Here is a 24,293-nt window from a genome sequence, read left to right on the forward strand (position 1 = left end):
AAGATGACGATTCGATTAAATATTTTTTGCTATATTTATTGGGGTTATTATGGGGTTGGAACCTTAAAAAACCAGAAAAACTAAAAACGGAACGGAAAATAGTTGCAGTAATAGAACCCGAATCGGAACCCTTAAAAAATAATTCTACCTAGGTAGTGTCGAACCGGAACCTATATTTCACATGGGTTCCAACGACTGGATATATACTGAGTGTCCTGCGTAGATGTATAGTTAGCCTAGTAGACTATAGAGAACCGTCGCTATCTGTAGCCAAAAAAATACATTCAATATGTTGGCTATATTACGTTCAATCTGGGGCACACGGTATGACTACGATTATGGTTCTCCAAATTTAAGAAAATTCCAAAATTCAAAACCCATTTTTTCTTAAATGAGATTACGGTCCTTTACTTTCGCTATACTTCGAGATACTTATTACCATAATTACAGTACGGTTTTTATATAATAAATATTAGACTATACCCTCTACAACTGCCATTATTTTTGTAAAAGAGAAAACAATCTTAAAAACATGACGGTTTATGTTGAGATGTAAGTACAAGAAACAAAAATAAAGAAACAAAATTTTGTGAGAATCCAAACAAGTACCTATAAATTGTGCACAACTCTTGTGCAGATAAAACGCATTTTATAAAACCGAAACAGCTTAGTAAATGGTTAAATTATGCGGGTCACTGTGTAATTGGGCGCATAAGCCTGTTGAGGGCCCAGAACATGAGTAAAGAGAGGGATAGTACATTTTAAAAAATAGTAACATACTACATATATCGATGTTTCCTTTCGTGGTAGATGAGTAAAGGTCGTCTGGCATACATTCAAAATCTACGCTATAGGTGTAATGCAAAAAGAATCCAGCCCTTAGAGAAATTCTTCGAAGTATTGCATTTTGCCTTTGTAGGTACCTTCCTCCAACATTTTCGAGATATTCAGAATTAAGTTTTGACATCGCCGTTCTTTCTACCCTTTGAGAGTTCCCTCCTCCCACACTCCGTGCGGTGGATATTTGCAGTGAAAGCAAAGAGTAACTAATAAGTATTCTTTGGTGAAAGTTACCCACTTCGTTTTCGAGATATTCACTTCGACTTTACCAACAGATATGTCTCGCCCAGACAATTCATTTTGCCTTTGTGGGCACCTTCCTCCGACAATCGCTGTTCTTGAGATATAAGGAATTATTTTTATCCGATCACGCCCACCTCTGATCGAAAAGGAGTCGCGCAGGAAAGTTATAGTTTGTACAAACCCCCATTTCGGCGAGACCTTTCATTAAGATACCATGAAGGGTAGAACGTCTGTTCACATGCATTTTTTAATTTGAATTTTAGGGGTTGCTAGCTCAATCACAAAGCTGGCCTTTTAAAATATTTTACATCGACGTTCCAAACTTATACTTTCGATCGTTCCTGTTGTGGCGCCGTAATTATGCTACGGTTCAATATTATTACTTATCGGTGATCGATATAATTGATAAATATAATCGCTGTGGAAAGGAAAAAAGAAACGTGTTTCATTCTTCCGACACCCCGAGGGATACCGGAGGCGGGCTGCTCAGGGTTTTCTCTTTTCTGACCCTCTTCAGCCAGAGAACGGAAATATAAGGATGGGTAAAGTTAAGGAGGGGAACGGAAGGAACGGAGTAAGGGTGCTGAGAGGGAAGAGTACTGCTCCAGCATTCGCCTCGTAGATTTCAACATTGCTAGCATTATGCGAAGCTACGATACGTCTGAGGAAAACCCTCTGACAAAACCCCAGACAGAGCAGTCGGCAGCGGGAATCGAACCCACAATCTCCCGAATAGCTGTGGGAAGGAAATATTTCCAGAATATATTGGCAGAAGCGCAGAAGTGATACCATTCGCGATAATTGGCATTAATATCTATATGCGAGGACGGTTATCTAATTCTAAAAGTAGCACCGCATCAACAAAACTTTCGGTGGGTATTACTGGGTTTTGTCCTAAATTTAGAAATGCGTTTTGTACAGCATGTGAATGAAAACTTTCGAATACGGGTCAAGTGATGTAGGGATTTTTATTAGAAACCAACAGGTGCACGTAAGTACGTGAAGGTATAGAAATTGCAGCGGTTCTAAATAAATGACAAAGTCGGCGCATTGGCGATAACGTTAAGGATGGCGTAGAGAGGCGCGCGCTGTTGGGCGTCGCGGTATTGATTCCCGCAGCGCCGCGACGGGGCCTGGCAGTTGTGCTCGGGATTGCATGATGTGTTGATGCACCGCTACCCTCGCAAACGATTTCAATGGTGGATGAGTGACTTACTTATCCAGAGTGGATGCCTCGACCGATGGTAGCGCTTAGCGCGGTATGACGGAAGTAGAGGATAGCGACGCGTCATTTTTTTCCACCGTCAGCACAAATGCCACCGTGCCTGATCCTTGCCTCCGCGTACGAAAATATTGGTGTTTTCTGCTATCAAGTATCTGTACATTTCTTGTGGGCCTCCTTAGCGTTTTAATATGGCGCGCCTTTGCCTTCCTGTGCTGTCGCAAAGAAGCCGAGTATGGGCCCAACGATCCAAAACAAAAAGAGCAAAAGCTCGCCCGACAAGGGAAACAAGAGTTCGAAGGTACCTTCATGACAGAAGCAAAAGATTGGGCGGGAGAACTTATCTCGGGACAAACAACTACCGGCCGCATATTGGTAAGTACCTACCGACCAAAACACATTATTTATACTTAAATGTAATAAGTACATCGTGTGTAACTATTGGCAACACATAGGCATGTATACGTGTGAACATAGGAAATATCGGTCATTTTCTCCCCGACTCGACTGTTAAATTAATCAGTATAATACAATTCCATTGATTTCTCCAACCCTAATAATTTATTAATATCCAATTTCTTTGGTATCACTAATACCGCCAATTGCTCTGAAACAAATGCATGGTAATATAAGGAATATTCTTCGGGATACACGCTTTCCCAAGGTCTTTAATCCCGTAGCCCGTTTAATTATTTTTTGCTACGTCTCCATTAGTTGGTCTATAAGTACAAATCAATAAATAAAGGTTGAAAGTGGGTTACTAAATTATATACGAATCCAATTTGCGCCATTTGTTATAATATTCATAGTTAAAACGGGCACTCGTCAAAAATAAGTATGATGCATTTTAACACATAATATCTCCTAACTTATACCGAATTATTCGATTTTGAACAAATGAAGTAGTTAATTTCTTCTATGTTCAAATTCTGAACAAGTATATTTTGGGTAGAAATTTCAAAGGAATACCTACAGTTAAACTAGGACATCGACATATTCAACTTAAGTAGTGCTTTCTTACAATTTAATTCTAGTTAATTCTCTAAGAAACGACACTGAAAAATCTAATTATGAAATGACATACTTTAAAATTAAAAATAGCGCATTTTTAGCCTTTTAATATGAGAAGCATCTCAGTCTTACATAATTTAAAATAACTCTTCTTGGTAACTGCCGATACCTAACATTGCAATTTTATTGCACCATGTAGGTATTTTTATAAAACAGTAAAAAGAAAAATGTGAGATGCAATATGAGTAACTTCATTACGATTCCCCACCCCAACCATTTTCAATTATAAACCACCTTTTAATGGTTTTTGAACGGCGTTAGATTGATTAAAGGTCCTCATATTATACAAAATGGTTGCGATTATTTTCAGACAAGTTAATATTATTGTGGCTATTTGCGTATCAAACACGAGATTATGGTTTTGGCATGTAGCTGAGACTGTCTAACAAGACAGCGGGTCAAGTTCTACAAGGTAACAGTTTTGGAAGTGCTTCACATAAAAAATGTTGTAATAACAAAGCTTCGATATATTCCTTTTTATATTAGGATTCAAAAGTTCTATATAGGAATTGAATTTAATTGCATCGTCATTTCGACATCCATATTATTTATACCCACCCGTGCTTGAGCGAATATTGCTAATTTTAGTCATGTTATTGAAAGAATTGAGTGAAGGATAGTTAAATTGAAGACTACACTCAAATAGAATTATCTGTCAACAACCGTGACTGTTTGTTATAGGTAGGTATCCTTTAGGCATGCTATTTAGAGCGCTTTATCGATTGATGTCTCCGAATTTTTGGCAAATGATCATTATTCGAAATGGTATAGAGCGAAAACTTAATTAACAACAGTAGATAGTACAAAGATTTGATCCAACGAATAGATTTTTGCTGGATTTCGGTATCAAGTCAAGTGTAATTTTAGATCAATCAGTTTGAGAGAACAACAAAGACAATTATTTTTAAGTGCTTCTGTGAAAGTATAAGTTAATTAAAATGGACGTTTACCTAAATTTAGTCGTTGCCTTGTTCTCTTTGCGCCTCTATTTAAGATTCAGATTAAAAATGTCAAGTGAGAAAGTGGCCGTGGAAAATTGTTAAGGTGTATTAAAATTTAATTCCAATAAAATCGAATTCTGAAATTAGTACTTATATCATAAACTATTACCTAATGTAAAATGTTGAAAGATGGTCAACCCAACCTACACTATTTTTGGTGTGTCTTTTCCTATAATTTTGACTACAAAAACCATATAGGTATAACTCTCGCCAGGAAAGATTGCCGGTCACAGCACACCTTGTGTCGATTTACAATCTTTGTTTTTATTAAGATGCGAGCGACTTCTGGAATAGGATCGTGCTAATGCTGAACAAAAAGTCTTTTCGTTCAACATTGACACGATACTATTCCAGAAGTCGCTAGCACCTTACGAAAAACAGAGATTGTAGATCGGGATTAAGTGTTCTGTGACCGGCAATCTTTCCTGGCGAGAGTTATACTTATATGTACTCTTTGCTTATACTAAATGATCTGTTTCTATTTTCTGAATTGAGGTATGTTAAAGTTATTAACCAATTCGTCCGCGGGAAAACGACAAAACACATTCCCTTGATACATGGAAACCACAATGCCTTGAAATGTGAACACTTAAGGGCGATTCACATTTGCGCTACACTCAGCTGGGCGACGCGACGCGATGCCACGCCACAGAGTTGTATATAAGTAAATAGAGAGGCAGTACATACGACCTTGCGCGTGGAAAAATAACTCCAACTACAGTGGCCGACTTTTAATGGCGGAGCCGTTGGGACTCATGCGCAGTGCGTGAAAGGGAATCAGCACGATTTTTGGGTGCATTCAGTTACATAATCACAAAACAAAACAGCAATAACTTTTCAGATGCTTCAGATTCATTTGTAAATAAACAGACGCTTTGGAGTAATAATTTAAGCATGCCCATTACATTATACTCTTTACCGCCATTTCAATGTTTAGTAGGCGACGATCTGTACATAAATAAAGGTTATTTTAAAATGCTCCTAGAAAAGATCAAATATATGGGTGGAAGGAAAACTCTTCGCAAGCAATTGTTGAAACTTGGTTTTCGATACAAGAAGTGTCGGGACAAACGTAGGTTGGTAATGGAAAGAAGTGACATTGTAGTATGGCATCTCGTTATTTAAGAAGATTAAAAGAAAATGAACAACCTGAATGTGACAAGAAACCCGTTATATACTTGGACGAAACCTATATTCACTCATCGTACGGAGTGAGTAAATGCTAACAATCAGATGAAGTATCGGAAGTTTATAATAGGGCTGGTCAGAGGACATCGTAGTATGCTGGTAACCTGGTAGTCGTTCTGGTTTCGTAGAGGATGTCGCACAGTAAATCGGGGGATTATTACGATGATATGAATCATACCAACTTTATGCAGTGGTTAAGGCCGTATTAGACGATGCAATTTTTATTGCAATCCTTGCAGCAACTATTGCTGCTATTATTGCAGCAATTATTGCAAAAAGATGCAATGATTACACTATGCAATTTATTTGGCAATTTTTTTATACCCAATTCTAATCATGTATTTACCAGCAAACTCACGCACCTCGTCAGTGTTCAAATAAATAAGCCACCAACAATGAATAATCGTAAGGAAGTGATACGTTCTTGGTTAGAAGCAAATAACATTCCTACGAGAAATGAATTTATTGACAATCTACAATTTATTGTGAACACCGGCAGTTCCGATGATGATTAGTGGTCAAGTGACGATAATGAATGAAAAAAGTTAAAGGTTGTGTGTTAATTTAGTCGCGAGTGTTATAATATTAATTTCAATGTGATTGTTTCAATGACTGTCCATATTTATTTACACAGCAGAAGTGCATCAGAATTGTAAATTGTGTTGAACATGAACATCTAACAATCTTAAATGTGTTTACGTTTTGTAGAAATAAAATTATTAATTTTACTGTTTCCCCTTGAAGTAATGCAACTCATATCGCGTGCCCACTTATTTATATTTAGTAGAGTCAAATTTTGCATGAGAATGTACAGTCTAAATTTCCAACGCCCTCTGACACGCCCTGTCAGGGACCTTCTGAGTGTGGTGCCACTGTACATACCCTCTGCCGATGCTCCATTTTTGAGATATTTGAGTTATTGGCATTTGATGTTTGTCGACTTTGTGGCTACCCGTATTCAAACTGTGTTTTCGGCATTGCACACCTGAAATTTTGTCCCGCACCAAAATAAAATTTCAACTTATTTTATTCTTTCATTGCTTATTTTTATACTCACTGAGTGCATAAATAGATCTTTAAACTCGATCGCACGACAAATATACGATTTCCTTTATACCAGAATCTCAAAAAATCTTTTCTCGATTCTGATGTTGTAAGCCCCTTACCAGCTTTGTATTGTAGTCTACTGTATTAAAAGTTCTTAACGATTGTAATGTTTCTTATTTATTCAAGACACAGTGTTAACAACATCATTCACCACACATTGAATTTCTTTTCAATTTTTGTTGCAATGAGAAACCATATTATTCTCAAGCCGAACCTGCTTTAAGGATCATTTAATTTGAAGCCGGTTCTGTTGTCGATTACTGCGCACACTCACCAACGGCCTGCGCAAGGTTCAATTGGAGTCAATTTTTCGCTACAAGACTGTCTCTCTATTTATTTATATACAACTCTGTGTGCCACGCTGCAAAGAATCGTTAAAAAAGATTTCATGTTTTTAACTGAATTCGTGGCTACAGTTTACGACGCCATGCATTAATAAAACATGAAATCTTTGTTGATGAAGGGCTCCATTTTTTGTTTGAGTGATTATTAATATATGATGAAAATTAATTGAGACTCAGGCCTCACCTGCAGAAATTTTCATTCCAGATTTAAAGAACACAAAAATAACAACCCAAAATCAGCCATGGGCACACACATAAATGAAGAACAACATTCAATGTCTCTAAACAATTCAAAACTCTTACACGTAGATAACAACTACAAGAAATTAAAAATCTTAGAACACATGGAAATAGAAAAAGTAAAATTGAATGACCCAGATAAGCTGCTGAATGAAATCACATTTTTCCCTGAACCACACATACACCGATTCCTAGAGCCCTTCAAACACAATACACACACTCAATCTCACGAGTCACGCTTATTAATATTCGAATGCTCACTACACACATACACGCACACACACGACAACACATTCCCCTACACCATACATTTATATTTTAATACACGCCCATGACTTAATTTTATACAATATTACTCCATGCCATTGACTATGTACAACATAACCACATTTTACGACACGCTGTGATAATGTGTAACTTTTAATAATTTTAATCTGTTTTAATGTATTGTTTTTATATAATTTAGGTAAGTCCACGATTTTAATACTCATTAGGTACCTTACCATGATATTTCAGGTCTTAGGTCTTACTCCAGTTCAATATTCATATAATATAATAATATAAAAAATTTCAATGTTCTTGTCTCCGCAATTTTCTCAGCATACTATGTACAATTATATAATTTAAACGGTAGGTAACTTTTGTTTTATACACGTTTTCATGTAAAATCTTTCAGCTCGGCCTGAAGATGACATTCTCGTCGAAATCGATCGTCAGCGGAAAAAAAATCCAATGAAAAAAAAACTACGGAAAAAAATCCAGGAAAAAACAGCCACGGAAAAAAAATCCTACGGAACAAAAATCCACCGGAAGTATAATCCATAGAATAATAATCCATGGAAACATAATCCATGGAAAAATAATCCATGAAAATTAATCTATGGAAAAAGTACAGGATTTTACGAAAGCACCTAAGGGTCACAAAATTATAATAAAATTATTTTTTCCAATATATTGGAAAAATATTGAATATATTGGGAAAAAATTGAAAATTGAATATATTGGAAAAAAATTGAATGTATTGGGAAAAAAATGGAATATATTGGAAACAATTGAATATATTGCGAAAAACTTAAAAATATTGCGAAAAAATGTAATATATTGGAAAAAAAATGTTACACAAACTCAACACTTATGTCGGATTCGGATATTGCAGAGTGAGTTACGAGTTTAATGTGCAGTGGCATTTGTGGAAAATCGAAATGAATAACGTAGATTTATTTGATGCACCCAGCAACGCTTTACCGATGATTTAGTAAGAGGTTATTTTTGAAGTGGCATGCATTACGATGAAATACTAGCTTTTATCTATTTGAGACATAATACGTAAATTGAAGAAGTTATTGTATATAAAAAAACATTATTCGGATTTATCCACAATCATCGATTTTATCCAAAGCCAGTTAAAGGAATCTGTTCAATTATGTGGATATCGTTGGATTCATCATAGATTACATAGACATACAGAATGGATTTGTTGTAACACAGGCTACAATTAGAGTAATTTTACAAGAATTGAATCCAGAAGGCGTACGTAGAATACAGAAAACGTAAAAGACTACGCCGACGAAAATATTCGATAAATGGCCCTAATTTAGGTATGGCATATGGACGCATATGACAAACTAAAACCTTATGGATTAGCTATTAGCGCGGGTGCATTGATGGTTTTTTGAGACGAATAATATGGCTGAGGGCAAGCAGGACTGCAAGTAATCCAAATGTTATTGGAGGTTATTACTTCGATGTCGTTAAAGAAATTGGTGGATGGCCTAAACGAGTACGCGTTGATTGCGGTACAGAAAATGTGTACGTAGAAAAAATTCAACAAATATTCAGAGAAGAACCAGTTGATAACTGCGACACTATGTTTGGTGAGAACAGCTTTATTTATGGAACAACCCAAAACAACCAACGTATTGAAACATGGTGGTCTGTATTGAGATAGAGCTGAAAGAAATTGATTGCTTTTCCGGCTCAGCACTGGACAAAGCCTTAATACAGTTTTGCTTTGTACCGATAAATGTTTTTATGTTCGACTCGATCATAATACGCTGAGTTATGACACTGTTTAGCGTCCATAATCTGCTACTTTATTGGACTAGTCCATAATGATAAAGTAATTTGGACTCCTGTCACTGTCAATTTCTTTGTAAAATGCATTTTAAAATAACGATCTGTTTTAAAGAAGAAGTACACGGAACAGAATGCTATAATTTTAAGAACACATATCTATATTATACATTTCAATTATTATACCAAATTAATGTTAGGTAATAACACAGTTGTTATTTTTGGTTGTTAATTCCCGATGTACCTTTTTGATGCAATATTTATATATTTATATATATATATATATATACGGCTTTTAAATTTCTGAACGAAGAATTTGCCATAACGGTTTCCGTTCCCAAAATTTTGCTGGCAACACTAATTTTAGAATTGTCAGATCTCTGTCAGAATCTCCTTTTCTTTTGAGGTAAGGAATTAGGCTGGGAAATTTGATTATATCCACTCCCTCATTTAAATTAATTGTCGATCGTAACATCGAGTATACTTACTCCATAAAGAAGAACTTTTATAGGAGACCAGCTCACTATTAAAGTACGCCAATATACAGTCTTCCATGGTGCAATTGATTTTCTTCCCCCAGTACCACCTTCTGTATTCCCTGTATGCGGCCTCATATACAGTTTTTGATTTGCTTGGTAAAAGCATCTCTCTGGCATTGCAGGCTAATTGTTGTATACTGTTGTACCCATCAATTTCTTCTGGACTCATCTTGGGATTCATAATTAGGTACAGATAAATAGTTAATACCCAACGAAATTGACACTACACATCAACAGATTTTTTTCCAAACAACACGTATCTATGACAACACAAAAGGCACACTATGTTATTTCTGGTTATTAAATAGAGAAATCTATACCAAATTTCAGCAATAAAGTCATAGATTATGTACTTGTAACATAAATAGCTATTATAACGGGCGATCAAAAATGAGTTGCTGTCAAGTTGCCTTTGGAAGTTCAAGTTACGTACGATTTCCCATGTAAAAAAAAATTCCAAATGTGACACGACAGCAACTCATTTTTGATCGCATAGTATACAGGGTGTTACATGACCGCATGTAAAAAAAAATAGGTGATAGAGGGGAGCAAGACAAGCACTTTTTCCGAATAAACCGAGGGTCCAACGTGTTTCGTTTGGGAGCCACCCCCAAAGAAGTGGTGAAATTTGGATTTCTTCTTTAATTTTTTTCTCAGCAACCATAAGACCAGAAATATGGAAGACTGCTAATGTTATACCGCTACCTAAGATAAACGAACCTAAATTATTTAAGGACCTTCGTCCCATCAGCATCTTACCAGTTATGTCAAAAATTTTAGAAAAAATAATGGTAGAGCAAATAAATAAGCATAATTATTACGCTTCATATCTTACCTGAAACCCAATCGGGTTTTAGGAAAGGTTATAGTTGTGCTACTGCCCTCTTGAATATAACGGATGATATACTGTCTGCTGCCGATAAAAATAGAACATCGATTTTGGTCATGTTAGACTATTCTAAAGCATTCGACACAATTTCTCACCAAATTTTGTTTAGTATCTTGCGATTTATTGGATTTAGTGCCACTGCTGTGGAACTTATGCCATCTTACCTCACTAACCGTTTTCAAAAGGTAATTTTAAATGGAGAGAGTTCTACTTCCTTGCCTATTATAGCTGGGGTGCCCCAAGGATCTAATCTACTATATTTGTTGTACACGTGCAACTTCAGAAATCATGTTAAGCATTGCAGGTATCACTTATATGCCGATGATACACAGCTTCAAATAGATTTTCAACCTGATAATGTGGCTTTAGCTAATAAATTAATTAATTCTGACATTGATGCTCTTGTAAATGTTTCTGAAAAGCACTGTTCAAAAATTAATGCAGAGAAATCCGTACTCATGGTATTTGGGCAACGTAAAGCTAGAAACTTAATTAAACAGGATGTGGACGTTAAGGTGGCAGACTCGGGTCTGCTTGTGAAAGAAACTGCCAAAAATCTGGGCCTGATTTTAGATGAAGGTTTGAAATTTTCCCAACATAAGTATTACTTCTTTATTACGGAAAGTGTATATAAATTTGAAACTTATTTTTAACCAAAGATACTGCCTAAGTGGGAAATTGTCTTTACCTCTGTATGCTGTCCTGCCCGTTTCCATCTTCGTGATCTCCAGATACGTACCGAAAATGAAGCGATTCATCCCTTCGTCCCATTTCATACGTCTTTTGGAGGTTTCCTTTGCGCTGGTCCCATCCACAAGCAGGCACAAAGGTCTCTTCTTGGCGGTCCTCCTCAAGTGGTCGTTGTCCTCTTCGTAGTATTCTTTCGGCTGTAAAGGTTTCGGGTATCCCAACGAGCGGCCGCCTGTTCACCAACTCGTCACTATCGGCTCGCATGCTGCAACGCCCAGCGATAGCTCCAGACGTGCCCAGACGCTCCTCAGATAGCGGCATTTCTCCGAGGCTTTGTTTAAACTCCATTTTCATAAGAATATGGGGTGACTAGGAACACGTGAAGGCGTCACTCTTCAAAATATTCGCGTAAGCAAATATCCACCTGCGTGTTGTGTATAATATAGGAAAGTAGGGAACATGGGCGTGGGAGTTGGAAAGTAAAGTGGATAGGTAAGTACTATAGGTGGTTGGATTTGTCACCTTTAGTGCCCATTGATCGCCTTTTACGATCTCTAGGGCGAGAGTGGGCCTTACTATCCCCGAACCCACAGGGGTTATTATTATTATTATGGTCGGTGTTTCTTGTGAGAACTCAGGTCTAGCCTGGTTAACTAATCGCAGTGACGATTAGTGTCTGTGTCTGTGTCTGGTGAAGTTATGTAGGGTTATTGGAAATCTAGGGATAGTATGTAATTCATACTTACCAACATAGCTATTAATGGCCACAATAGTCAACGCTATCAGGAAAGAAGAAAACAAAACAAAAATATCATTTATAATAATTCCTGTAATTTTATTAAATAGAGTTTATTGTGTAAGTGTTTCTTTGGCTTTGCGTTTGGGTTGAATACGAGTGGGTTGTGATAACGTGGTGTGTTTATGTGAAGAAGGAGTTTTGTGTTTTTTAACTGTGCTAGGACGTGTAACTTTATTCGGTGGACCTGTCTTTGTGGTACATGTTGCCTTACTTGTATTTATGGTGTTTCTTTGTTCTAGAGGTTGTATTTGTGTTGTTGCTTGGATTATTGGTGGAGACATTACGGTATTTTGTGAGCCTCTAGTGCTGTTAAGGTTGCTGCGTTTGGGTTGAGTACGAGTAGGTTGTGATAACGTGGTGTGTTTCTGAGAAGAAAGAGTATTGTGTTTTTTAGCTGTGCTATTATTATTATTATTATTATTATTAAGAGTTACAAAGATGAGTGGCACGTCTTTGAATAGGTTTTCGGATATGCCCTATACGATTTTGAAAAATGTTTTTCAAAATTCTTACCACGAAAGGACGCACCACTACTTGGGGGTGCGAAAAAAATCTGATTTCGGCGAAATTTGGTATGTGGGGGTTTTTGAACAAGAAAATGACGAATCTGGAATTAGTTTTTGAAATTTCGAAAAAAAGTTCCACTGCAATTCTTGGCCGGACAACGAAAATGGAGAGAAAGTAAATCATCGGTAGCGCAGAGACAGTAAGTCTCTGTCGGTAGCGTTGCTGGGTGCATCAAATAAATCTACGTTATTCATTTCGATTTTCCACAAATGCCACTGCACATTAAACTCGTAACTCACTCTGCAATATCCGACATAAGTGTTGAGTTTGTGTAACATTTTTTTTCCAATATATTACATTTTTTCGCAATATTTTTAAATTTTTCGCAATATATTCAATTGTTTCCAATATATTCAATTTTTTTCCAATATATTCAATTTTTTTCCCAATACATTCAAATTTTTCCAATATATTGGAAAAAATAATTTTATTATAATTTTGTGACCCTTAGACGCTTTCGTAGGATTTACCATCCAAGGAAAAAACGGAAAAACATCTACGGAAAAATCTGTATGAGAAAAAGGGAAGTACCTAAACCTGTGATAGCGTTACGTAAAAAAAACACAATAAATGCAAAATATAATAAGTTTTAATAACAACTAGGGCCAGGGCGTACTGTTGACAATACAAAATATGTATAAAGAAATGAAGTATAATAGTTTCAATGAACTATGTAAATCGAATAGTATGACCTACGGCTAAAATGAAATCTTCCATAGTTCGGGCCCCGTCTCTGTATTCTACGCAAAGGGTGTTTAGTCGTCTCTGCAAGTTTTCAGTTGTGGTGCATTTCTTCTTCGGCTGTACATTTCCAACGCCATATTGTAGCAGTTTTGTGACATCGGATGCTACTTCTAATCGCATCTTGACAATCAAGGTCCAAATGGTAGGATGTTTATGACCAATAAGTTTCGAAAATCTGTGATTCCACCCTTCAACTTGATTATTGGTACGTTGCCCTCCGGCGATAGTTGTTGCATTCACATTCCAAATCTCCGGAGGGAAAGGAGGTGGAATGTTACGAACTCTCAAGGGCCCCTGTCCATTTGGATTACCTAATCGGCGGAAGGTGCCATGTACGTAAGTGGTATCAAAATAATCAACCAACTCCTCTGCTCCTTCGGAGATTACAGTTCGCAAATAATCCATTCCTCTTAAAACATCTGCTACAGGTAAGAAAGCTAGACCGTTCAGCATACCACAAAATAAATTAAATTCTTCATTTTCACGATAAAATGTCTGTTGGCCTAGGGACTGAATCTTTCGGTACGTGCTTTGATTAAGGTGGTAAAAACAACCACGTATTTGAACATGCTCTCCGAGAATACCTTTTGCAGCCTGAATCATGCTTTTTTCAAAATCCATGTTAACAGTTAGTGGATCTGGATACCTATAGTTCTCTTGAATCTTGTTGCAAATTAAATTTTTTGAACTTCAATAGTTCCATTGAATAAAGCTCTTTATTCAATGATAGTACCTATTACATATTAGTATTAATTTAGTCAGTTTAGTGTAATGTGTAATAATTGACCTATACAGGGTGATTCAAATTCAAAGGCCACCACGGGGATCTCGGGAACTGTAAGAGATAGGTAGAGGTAGTTTACATTTGACAAAGTTACCCTTGATGGTAACATCATCTATTTTTAATAAGAAATAACGTTAATTCGTAAAAACGCAAGAAACTACTTACGTACTATGGATTATACTTCCGGTGGATTTTTGTTCCGTAGGATTTTTTTTCCGTGGCTGTTTTTTCCTGGATTTTTTTTCCGTAGTTTTTTTTTCATTGGATTTTTTTTCCGCTGACGACTTAAGACAAAGGCAAAAAAGATATTTTACAAGCATTTGAAGAATGCAAGTAAGAGGATGAAGAAAAGAATGCATTAACCCATCGTTAAGTAACAATCCTGATAATTGCCTACAATATAATTTAGAAAATTAAGCCAGAAAAGAACACTGTTCTTTTAATTTAATATACATTCTTTTTTCCTGACTGTTTTTTCCTGGATTTTGTTTCCGCTGACTTTTTTTACCTGGCTTATTTTTCCGCTGGTTTTTTTTTCCGTGCCTCTTTTTTCCTGGATTTTTTTTCCGTAGTTTTTTTTTCATTGGATTTTTTTTCCTAGATTCGAAATCGATAGCCGTTAGAAAATAAATAATTTTTGAGTCTCAATTAATTTTCATCATACATGAAATCTTTATTTAGCGGTGCTTTGCATCGCGGCATTGCGTCGCGTCGTCGGCGAGCTGAATGCGGCGCAAGTGAGAATCGACCTTTATGTAAAATTTTGTTGGAACGCAACAAAATCCACTGCCACTGATTTTCGATATGATATACGACTATTAGTAATTTATTGCAACACCAGTAGTTTTGATAATATCTTAGTAAGTTTTTGGTCATTTCAGCAATTGTTTGATAATTCCATAATTTCATATTGTTTATCACATTTTAAATGAATATGTTAGTAGGTATACCGAGTGGTGCCTAGTGCGACGCAGCATAGGGATTTCAATGGTAATTTCTTTATAGTCAATTATTAGCTCCCCTAATTATTTTAGAGCAAAAGTCTAAATACGTTTTTTTTAGAGAAAAAATTACTGCATCTGTTCATACTATTACTAATAATTTTCCGTTTTTCAAAACCGTAGAAATCGACAAAATAAAAAGGTTCATTTTACAATAAATCAAATATGCCTTGGAATTACCTAAAAAAAACAGCGATCACGTTTCATTATTTGCCTTTGACGTATATTAAATTTATACTTGTTTATAAATTAGTTAAAGAACTGCAAGTGCAATAACGTTCAAAATGTCCATCAAAACCATCAGGAAAACGACAATGCATTCAACGTTTTGGCTGCAGTAGCGGAAAATCCGAATATAAGTTTAAGAACAAATCTTCTTCAAATCCGTTTTTTTTCTTCGATTATGTAGGTACTCTGATTTCGGAAAATGATAAACAAATAGTATCTGATGCAGATGTAGCATACATTCTCTAAAAAAACATTACCCTAAGATGCCTTATTGCGTCGGTTAGTAGTTAGTTGAAACAGAATTAAATAAGAAAATCGTTCGACGTCAAACAACCATAATACATTTAGAAGCGATGCGCTTGTAGTTTGTTAAAAGGTTCCAAAGCATCACTGATTTATAAATAGTTATTTGTGTACCAAGGCCGTAAAAGTGATCTTGTTTGACCGAAGCTGCTGTTTGTGGCCGAGGCGGTAGCCGAGGCCGCAATTCAGATGAGGCCTAACAAATCACTTTTGGCCAAGGTGCACACAACATTTTTTAGGCGATCATCAAAAAAGAATTCAAAAATTTGATCATAAACATATTTTTTCTGAAAATCGTAGTTATCTTAGACAATTAAAAACAAAGCAATTCCTGTCGTATGTAATAAATTATAATTAGCATCTTTGCGTGTGTTTTGTGCGTATCAAAATGGGTGATAGCGACAGTTCAGGATGAAATTTTGGAAGCTGCAAGCGTTGCGAAGCCATATATGATATAAGAGCAGGCGTTTGAGAGTAAAAGTACAATCGCAACTTCCTCCGTTGCACAAGATTTTAATCATGTCAAATGCAATAGGTCCTTCGTAACTGTGGCTTCCAAGACCTTATAGTTAACATGCTGTACAATTATTAGAAACCTGATTACCTACTTTGATGGCAGGTATAGCCGTATAGGTAACTACTTGTGTTCTCGGTTAATTGCTGGTGATTCTTCGCATAATAATGTAAGCAATAACATCTTCCTCATGTTTTGGTTCTACACTTCAAAAAGGTCTGCAAGCAGCAAAGATTGAAACGTCAAACTATAATTTTAAATGTGAACATTGTGATTATGCAAAATAGTGTGAAACATTCCTACAAGTCCGAAAATGAAAAAAACGCACGTGGATGGCCCAATCCTTGATGGGGCTTGACCAGATAGAGGCTTTGTATTAAACAGATTACCATTTCTCACACATCAGTTTCAAATAAGTACAGTTTGACAGATGTGTACAATAAAGTAAAGTTTGACAGAAGCGTACAATAAAGTTAAACTTTATGGCCGCAAAAGCGTCCACAAAATCAACGTTTTTGTGAAGATAGCCTAAAAAATGTAATTTTTTATTTTGTCGATTTTTACGGTTTTGAAAAATGGAAAATTATAACTAAAAGTATGAACAGATGCAGTATTTTTTTCTCTAAAAAAAACTTATTTAGACTTTTGCTCTAAAATAATTAGGGGAGCTAGTAATTGACTATAAAGAAATTACCATTGAAATCCCTATGCTGCGTTGCGCTAGGCACCACCCTGTATATGCAATCCTTCTGTTCAATTCTTCTTTTAGTGCATTATATGTGAAGAATTCAAAATGTTTAATTTTTTTGAGTTCAGATATACATCTACGGTATTTACTTACTTAATGGGGGATTGCTCGACAGACCTGAAATTTTGTATAATTTGTGCCATTTCTTACTTTAAAAGAGGGATTTCTCTGTGAAGAATACCCTAAGGTAAAAAGGCTTTTAATTATACCCACTAATTTAGTATCGTATTTTGGTTGAGATAATTGCCCTATTGGAAATATTGAGTATAGGGGAAAAGGACAAACGTTTGGTCCCAGTGAGCACGAATACAGTCAAAATTTATGGTTTACAATGTTTGTCAGCATTTGGAGACACAATGACTTAACACTTACAATCTATGTAGATCTACATCAATAAATTACGCCTGTATACATAAGAACCTTTTATTTGTTTCTCTATGTTTTAAAAAATAAGGAAGAAAATGCGATTTCAATTTCAAAATCGCGTAAACAAATTCCAGACAGTCGCCTAGTATCGATATAGCCACTGAATTAGGTACTATAGCGCGATCGCACCTCCAAATGAAGTATGGTGCTTATGGACATGTTTGCCAAACGTTACAATGACAGCACAAGGAGATTATGTTTTGTTTTAATACTTCAATTTAATCATATGTCAATTTGACATCAATGCGGTTAGAAACAAGGATAGTATTATCGAAGAATGACGCAAACTAGTAAGAGAGGCAATTAGTCCATAAGACCCTGCATCTGGAGGTGCGAACGCGCTATAGCACTGCAGTGCCTTGTGTGATGAAACTAATATCCATACTCCAGCAAAAATACTATTTATTACAAAACAAACAAATAAAAATAATATATACCAGATGATAAAACGTGACATTTTACATGATGCCGCAAAATACGCTCTTCTACCTCACGTGGTCGTCCCATCGAGCACTTGGTTTTACGGTTCGTCCCGATCTCGTACGAACCAGTGGTGTAACGTCACACTTGGGTGCGAGCTTGGCTGTGAACGAGGCAGTGAACCCAATAATGTAATTCAGTTTTTGATATTATATGTTAGGTGTGAGTTAGGTACCTACTAGCTACTACTAGCATTTTTTTTCAATTTTTTTCTTTTGGGAGCTATGGATTGAACGTAATTCTTCTATAAACTCCTTCTTTGAAACCATATAAAACATAGAACGACATATACCTAACGGATTTTGTACTTGCGCGATTTTTCGATGTGTTCTTTCCAATGTATAAACTTCTGTCCTAAATTTCTACACCAAGATCATGGACGCGAAAAGAAACTTCTGATCTCAACTAAATTTGGTACCTATTATATCGGTTTGATGGTAAAATGGAACTTGATTTCTTCGAAATATGGGGTTATGTTATTTCATAATTTGGTATCGTAAAAATCTGCGCAGGATTGCGACAACCTATAAGGTGCGCGAAATTGTAATATGAATTTGAAGATAGCTAATTAATAGGTACGCTCATGGCTCATGAAATCACCTGAGTCTTAAATTTAAATTTAGTCGTAGATATAGCTGCATGTCGCATATGGGAAAGATGGCCTTTTTCGGTGATAACCAAATAATCTTTAGCATAGACTGTGTGTTAGGTACATCGTAATGCATGTATTGTAAATTATGTATCTGACTTTGACTACAAGAATTAGCTATTCCACCCACTATCTATATCGCCGCTGTGGTATTAGATGCGTCACAACTCTACTTGCCACTATTATGCTATGTTTTAAGTTTCTAACAATCAACATTCTATAATTTTTTTAGGGCATTTTTGTAAATTTTTTTGTAAAAAGGTAGCTTTTAATCTCCCTTTGGCTGGCTGGCTGGCAGTAAATGCGAGCCCATAGAAGAACGCTTGTAAAAAGACGAGGAGTGTACATGCACCTATCGGGGCCGTGTAATAAACAACTTTAGCGACGGGGCTACAAGGTGTGGGGTCGGCGACATCTGGGCGCCATTCCCGAGCGTGTTATACTAACCTGCAGATTTTTCAGTTTTTTCTGTCTTCTACAGTTTTTCTCCGATTGTTTTTAAATCGGTGTCGTCGGAAAGATCTTTTTTTTCCTAGGGGCGAAATGAACCATCTTTTGCACGGCGCGCTTCGAGGGGTAGTCGACTTTGAGCGCCCAAACGTTTCTTAGAGCTCGAATTGTGGTATCTCTTTCTCGTGTCGCCACAAAAATTGATTACTATTTTGTGCCGGGTTTTTAGCAAAATCCACCAAAATGCGAGTGAACGGGAATGGTAGCCCCCGACAAGATCTAATTGATGGTGGAGTCAAAACATCAAACTCTAATTGCAGGCGAACGGAACTTCGGAGGTGGGTACCGAAAAAGGGAATATGGTAACCCCCGACGAGATCTTACTGATGGTGGAGTCAACACTTCAAACGCGAATTGCGGGTGAATGGGACATCGGAAGTGGGCACCGACAGTGGGAGTGAACACTGTTTAATAAAGCACTGATATGCCACATAAAAATGCGCGGAAGTCCCTTCGGCCCACACGAGGATCAATGATGTTTGCCTAGTGCCATAATCTCTTCAAACATTTACACATCAGAAATATTACTCACTTGAACGAAATCATCTGATACGAGGGGATACATCAGTGTCCAGTGAGTAACTGCGGTGACGTTGGGGATGCGTCTTTTTTTGGATATGTAAGTTTAAGATTGGCTATTGCGATCACCGTTTTTGGATGTATATGAACAAAACATTTCCACAGAAAGAATAAGTCATAATATCTTATCCCTTTTTTCGAAGTGTCGATGAAAAAGACATGCAGTTTTTTTCGCGGAGACGGTGTCATTGGCTTACTTTTCGGAATTGGCACCGCAACACAAAAGACATCAACACTGGGGTGGAATTATTCAATGATTAAAATTATGTATGTACAAGGTGGCCAACTAAGAATGCGAGGAACTATATCTGAGAATCTATCCATCGTAGACTTGCGGTAAAAAAATTTATTACTAAAACGGCCACGAGCAAAACCTGGAAAATATTTTCAAGTTTCTGAAACGACCACTAGGGGGCGTACCTGCAATCTGGAATCTAAAAAAGTGATTTTTCTGTGAATTCCGCTATACTAACCTAACAAAAAAATGTCCGGTCTTTGAAGGTAACGATAATCTGAACAATTTTTGTTCGGCAATTTTTCCTGTATCTCTAAAAATGAAGTGGTGGGAGGTATTCAAAGGTTCCCGTAAAGAACACCTTGTATCTTCGAAACGGCTGAGCCGATTTAAACAAACTCGAGTTAGTTCTTTTTCAAAGAGCTAGGGTTCCTTATTAACGAGCTCATAATTGGCGATGTCTTTCCCTTAGCACGATATCTCGAAAAGGAATTGACCGATTACGATGAAATTTTGCAGGTGGGTTCTTTATAAAATTTGTAGATCGGAGTTCGTGAATTGACCATGTATAGGTCAAAAAATACGGAAGGCGCCTTTGACATCTCCGTTAGTTATGAGCCGAATTGCATGAAGTTCAAAATGAGCATAGGTTTAGTCATATAATACGGAATGCCAAGCTATCGATACCCAGGAGCTCGTTTGCTATATTTATCAAGGATGCCCACACTCGCATACCAAGTTTCGTCAAGACCAGGATTTATCTTCACACTTGTTTAGGTGAGAGATGTTTCACTCACGCAATACATGTACAAAATACGCCGCAGTCGATCTAGAAATTGAATAGTGGGTACTCAGTCAGCAAGCAATCTCTAGCAGCCACACGCAAGCTGTGGTAGTCATATGAAGTCTCCAGTAGTTTGTAACAGAGGTCTACGATTAGTTTGCATAACGTAACAGTCTTTTGCGATTTGGGCGTAGCTGGTATTTTGTTTAATAACTATTAGTGCAACGTTTTAAATATGTTTACATGAGATTCTTATTCGGTCCATCGTAAAACTAATTTTATTTTAACGTAGTAGTTCTTTATTTTGTTTAAATGGCAAAAATGGAAATAAGAAATAACCAATCCTATGGAATTACTATGAGAGCTTGTTTTGGGTGCACATTTCAAATTTAGTACACCTTTACCTCCGGATAACACCCCTCATATTTCGAAAGGGTGCGAAACCTACGTCATAGTTTTGTGCTGACTAGCGCACCCGCTCCCAAATTCTGGGCGCTTTTGATCTCCCAAAAAATAAAAATTCACTCTTGAGGTCTAATATTTCACTCTTCTTTCTCGGAGTAACTTGAAGCGTAGGTATGTCATAACTTTTGGACCACTTTATTTGTCCATCCCCATTCCCCAACTCCCCAGTTTCGTACGCCATTCGTTTTGAATTTCCCTGAGAGTTTGTAACTCAACTTGACGCAACATTTTCTTTATACTCGACTCGGAATGTCTGAAAGTATTGACTTTGAACAAGATTCTGTAACTGGAAAGAGTATTTTACGTATTAAAACTGCTTAAACGAAAGGATAATGCAATATTCTATATGGTTTTCTCTTCGTATTTTGGGGTTTTCTATGATCGTTTTTGGTATTCTTGAATTTGAACAATGTCAAACAATATGATTTTTTGCATAATCCGGTAATTCGATATTACCGAACTTCTCTGTAGGTAGTAGGTACTGTTTTATACATTTCAACTTCCTGTTTAGTGTAGCAAAGGTTATCTGTACCTACCCCATTTTTTGCATTTTCACCTATGTGAAGCTGCAGACATAGCATTTGAGATCACATTTACCATCATTTTTGGAGAATCAATTTCGAGTCATCTTTAGTGCACATAATTTTGCTGATGGAAATGCTTCATTTCACACACATCTCTCTGGTATGAAGTACCCGAGTATGTACTATGACTATACTTATGGCAAGGGATTTTGAGGATAAGTTTACGCTAAATTTCATTGTTCGATTTTGTAAAAGTGCTTTTAAAGGACTCAAATAGCCGCTGCTTTGTAGTAGGGATGACTTCTTATACGCATTGTAATTGTATAGTTAATTCCTTTGATTTAAAATACCAGGAGGTAGCAGAATCCGAGTATAAGTCAAACCAACGCATTGTTGAAAGGATTCCTTTTTGTAATGTGTATTTCTGGAATGCCCGGTAGGTCCTGTAACGAAGCCACCGTAATACGGTGGCTTCGCCTGTAATATAAAGCTTGCAGTTGATTGTTTCTACGAGTAGGTATACCTACCTTAGTAAGTAGCACCATTGAATTTATAACTATTGTAATATATAACTACGAGGATTGTTCAATAGAAACACGTTTAGAGGCTGTACAACATTTTTTATTCGACCGTTTTAAAAGAAGTCTCCATTAACATTAAGGGATGAGTCCCACTGTTGTACTAATCTGTAAATTCCGTGCTGGTAAAATTCTTGCGGCTGTTTGCTGAACGATTCGCTAACGGCAAACTCTACCTCAGCGTCCATTTTGAACCGCCGCCGTCCTTTTAGTGATTGCTGTAATGGGCCAAAAACATGATAATTGCAAGGAGACAGGTCGGGACTGTAAGGCGGATGTTGTAAGATTTCCCACTTCATACGACTGAGCAGTTCTTGAATCACCTAGGCAACATGGGGTCGTGCATTATCATGCAGAAGAATTGAGCGGATTCTCTTCCTTGTCGAAATTTATTGCACCATTCAACCACTGTCGTATGAGAATAGCTATAGTCATCATATACAGGATACAGCTTTCATTCTCGTATAAATTTCCATTGGCTGACGTGCTTCAGCGACCAAAAACTGAATAACAGAACGCAAGTTATCTTTGGATGGATTTTCAATCATGGATGCAATTTTCAAACTCAGTCCCAACACTTAGAAAAGAGCAAACTGCAAGTAGTGTTGACAGATGCGTTAATAGTACTTAAGCTAACAATCCAAACAAATGAATTCGGTTGCCATGACGACCAGGTCTTGGCTGCATAGATCAAACGTGTTTCTATTGAACAATCCTCGTATTATAAATTCAATGGTAGCACTATTTTTTACCCACACTTTTCAATTCTGAGCAATTCTTCAGTACTCTGGTACACATGCATCTTAGACTATCACAAAACTGTCCATCCATCGCCGCTTTTAGCATGCGTGCACTAGCAGACCGAATCGTGCCCATTACAGCTGGCTCTTCTAAACCAACATGATTATTACTCGTAAAGGTACTGAAATTCAATGAGTCTATCTTCTTTGTCTAAAAAAGCGTTTCATCTCGCGCTTCATATTTGAGGGTAGACCGGTAGACAAATTTATTGCGTTGCGCAACAGTGATGTGTTCTTCGCAGTAGACTGCGGACTTATCTTGAAGAAAAACAGTTTTTATACAAGATGTAGCAGATCAAGTGAGATTGCGTGGGTAATTTTGTTAATATTGAAGATAACGATTAGGTTAAATTCGAAAAGTTTTGTAATTCGTTTAGAAAATTTAAAAAGACCCGATCCGATTAAGAGTTATTAGAAAATAAATGAAAACCCTCATTTGCAAAAAAAAAACATGCATATCTCAATAATTAAGAGTTAATGAAAAAAGTGTAATCTGAGAGTTTCTCATGGCGGTTAGTGAGATATGAATATATACTCGTATGTTTGCATTTTAATCAAGTTGAGTTAATTTCTTTGATCAAATTAATAATTTATTATTTTTTTATCGATCACAGGTTCTTTTTCATCGTTAAATAAAGAACAAAAAACATTTTTAACGAAGTTTAACAAAATAACAAACAACGTTTCGCATGATCATGTAGGTAGGTATATTTTTGTAGCCTCAAAGAAAATGGCCCATTTACATTTTTAACTAAAGCCATGGCATAAAAAATGAAATTATACGCTATAATTGTGCTCTAAAAATGCAACTGACCTGAAACCCGTACCGTTACTAGATTCCAATGGTGTCAGCATGAAATTGTCTCATCTCGTAGGTATATTTTATTATACATACAGTGAATTTTTTTAAATGCGAACATAGGAGTTTGCATGCAATGTAATTTCCCTATGTTCGATTTAAAAAAAACACATCAATCTATTGAGTAGTTCAAATGAGTAGTAGATACAATTGACAGCTGTCACATTTTTTAAAATACCGCCGTCCAATTTAATTATGAAATCGGCTAGGTTATTGCTTAGAATGTCAAGGAGGCCAGTTCGAACATTTGTTGTAATTGTTTTTGTTAT

The 24,293-nt window shown here is 36.5% G+C and overlaps 1 protein-coding gene across 2 annotated transcripts in view; it reads left to right on the forward strand.

Annotated features, from left to right (window-relative positions):
- The first annotated feature begins 2,214 nt into the window (after window positions 1-2,214).
- Window positions 2,215-24,293, forward strand: part of LOC116162963 (calcium-activated potassium channel slowpoke) — a 116,826-nt gene continuing 94,747 nt past the window's right edge. For both annotated transcript variants that reach the window (XM_031476763.1, XM_031476762.1), the window contains exon 1: window positions 2,215-2,680. In XM_031476763.1, the coding sequence (XP_031332623.1) occupies window positions 2,345-2,680 (336 nt within the window). In that variant the 5' untranslated portion in view covers window positions 2,215-2,344. The remainder of the gene's footprint in view (window positions 2,681-24,293) is intronic.

The sequence above is a fragment of the Photinus pyralis genome, unplaced genomic scaffold (genome assembly GCF_008802855.1).
Source record: "Photinus pyralis isolate 1611_PpyrPB1 unplaced genomic scaffold, Ppyr1.3 Ppyr1.4_LG2, whole genome shotgun sequence".
Classification (NCBI taxonomy): Eukaryota; Metazoa; Arthropoda; class Insecta; order Coleoptera; family Lampyridae; genus Photinus; species Photinus pyralis.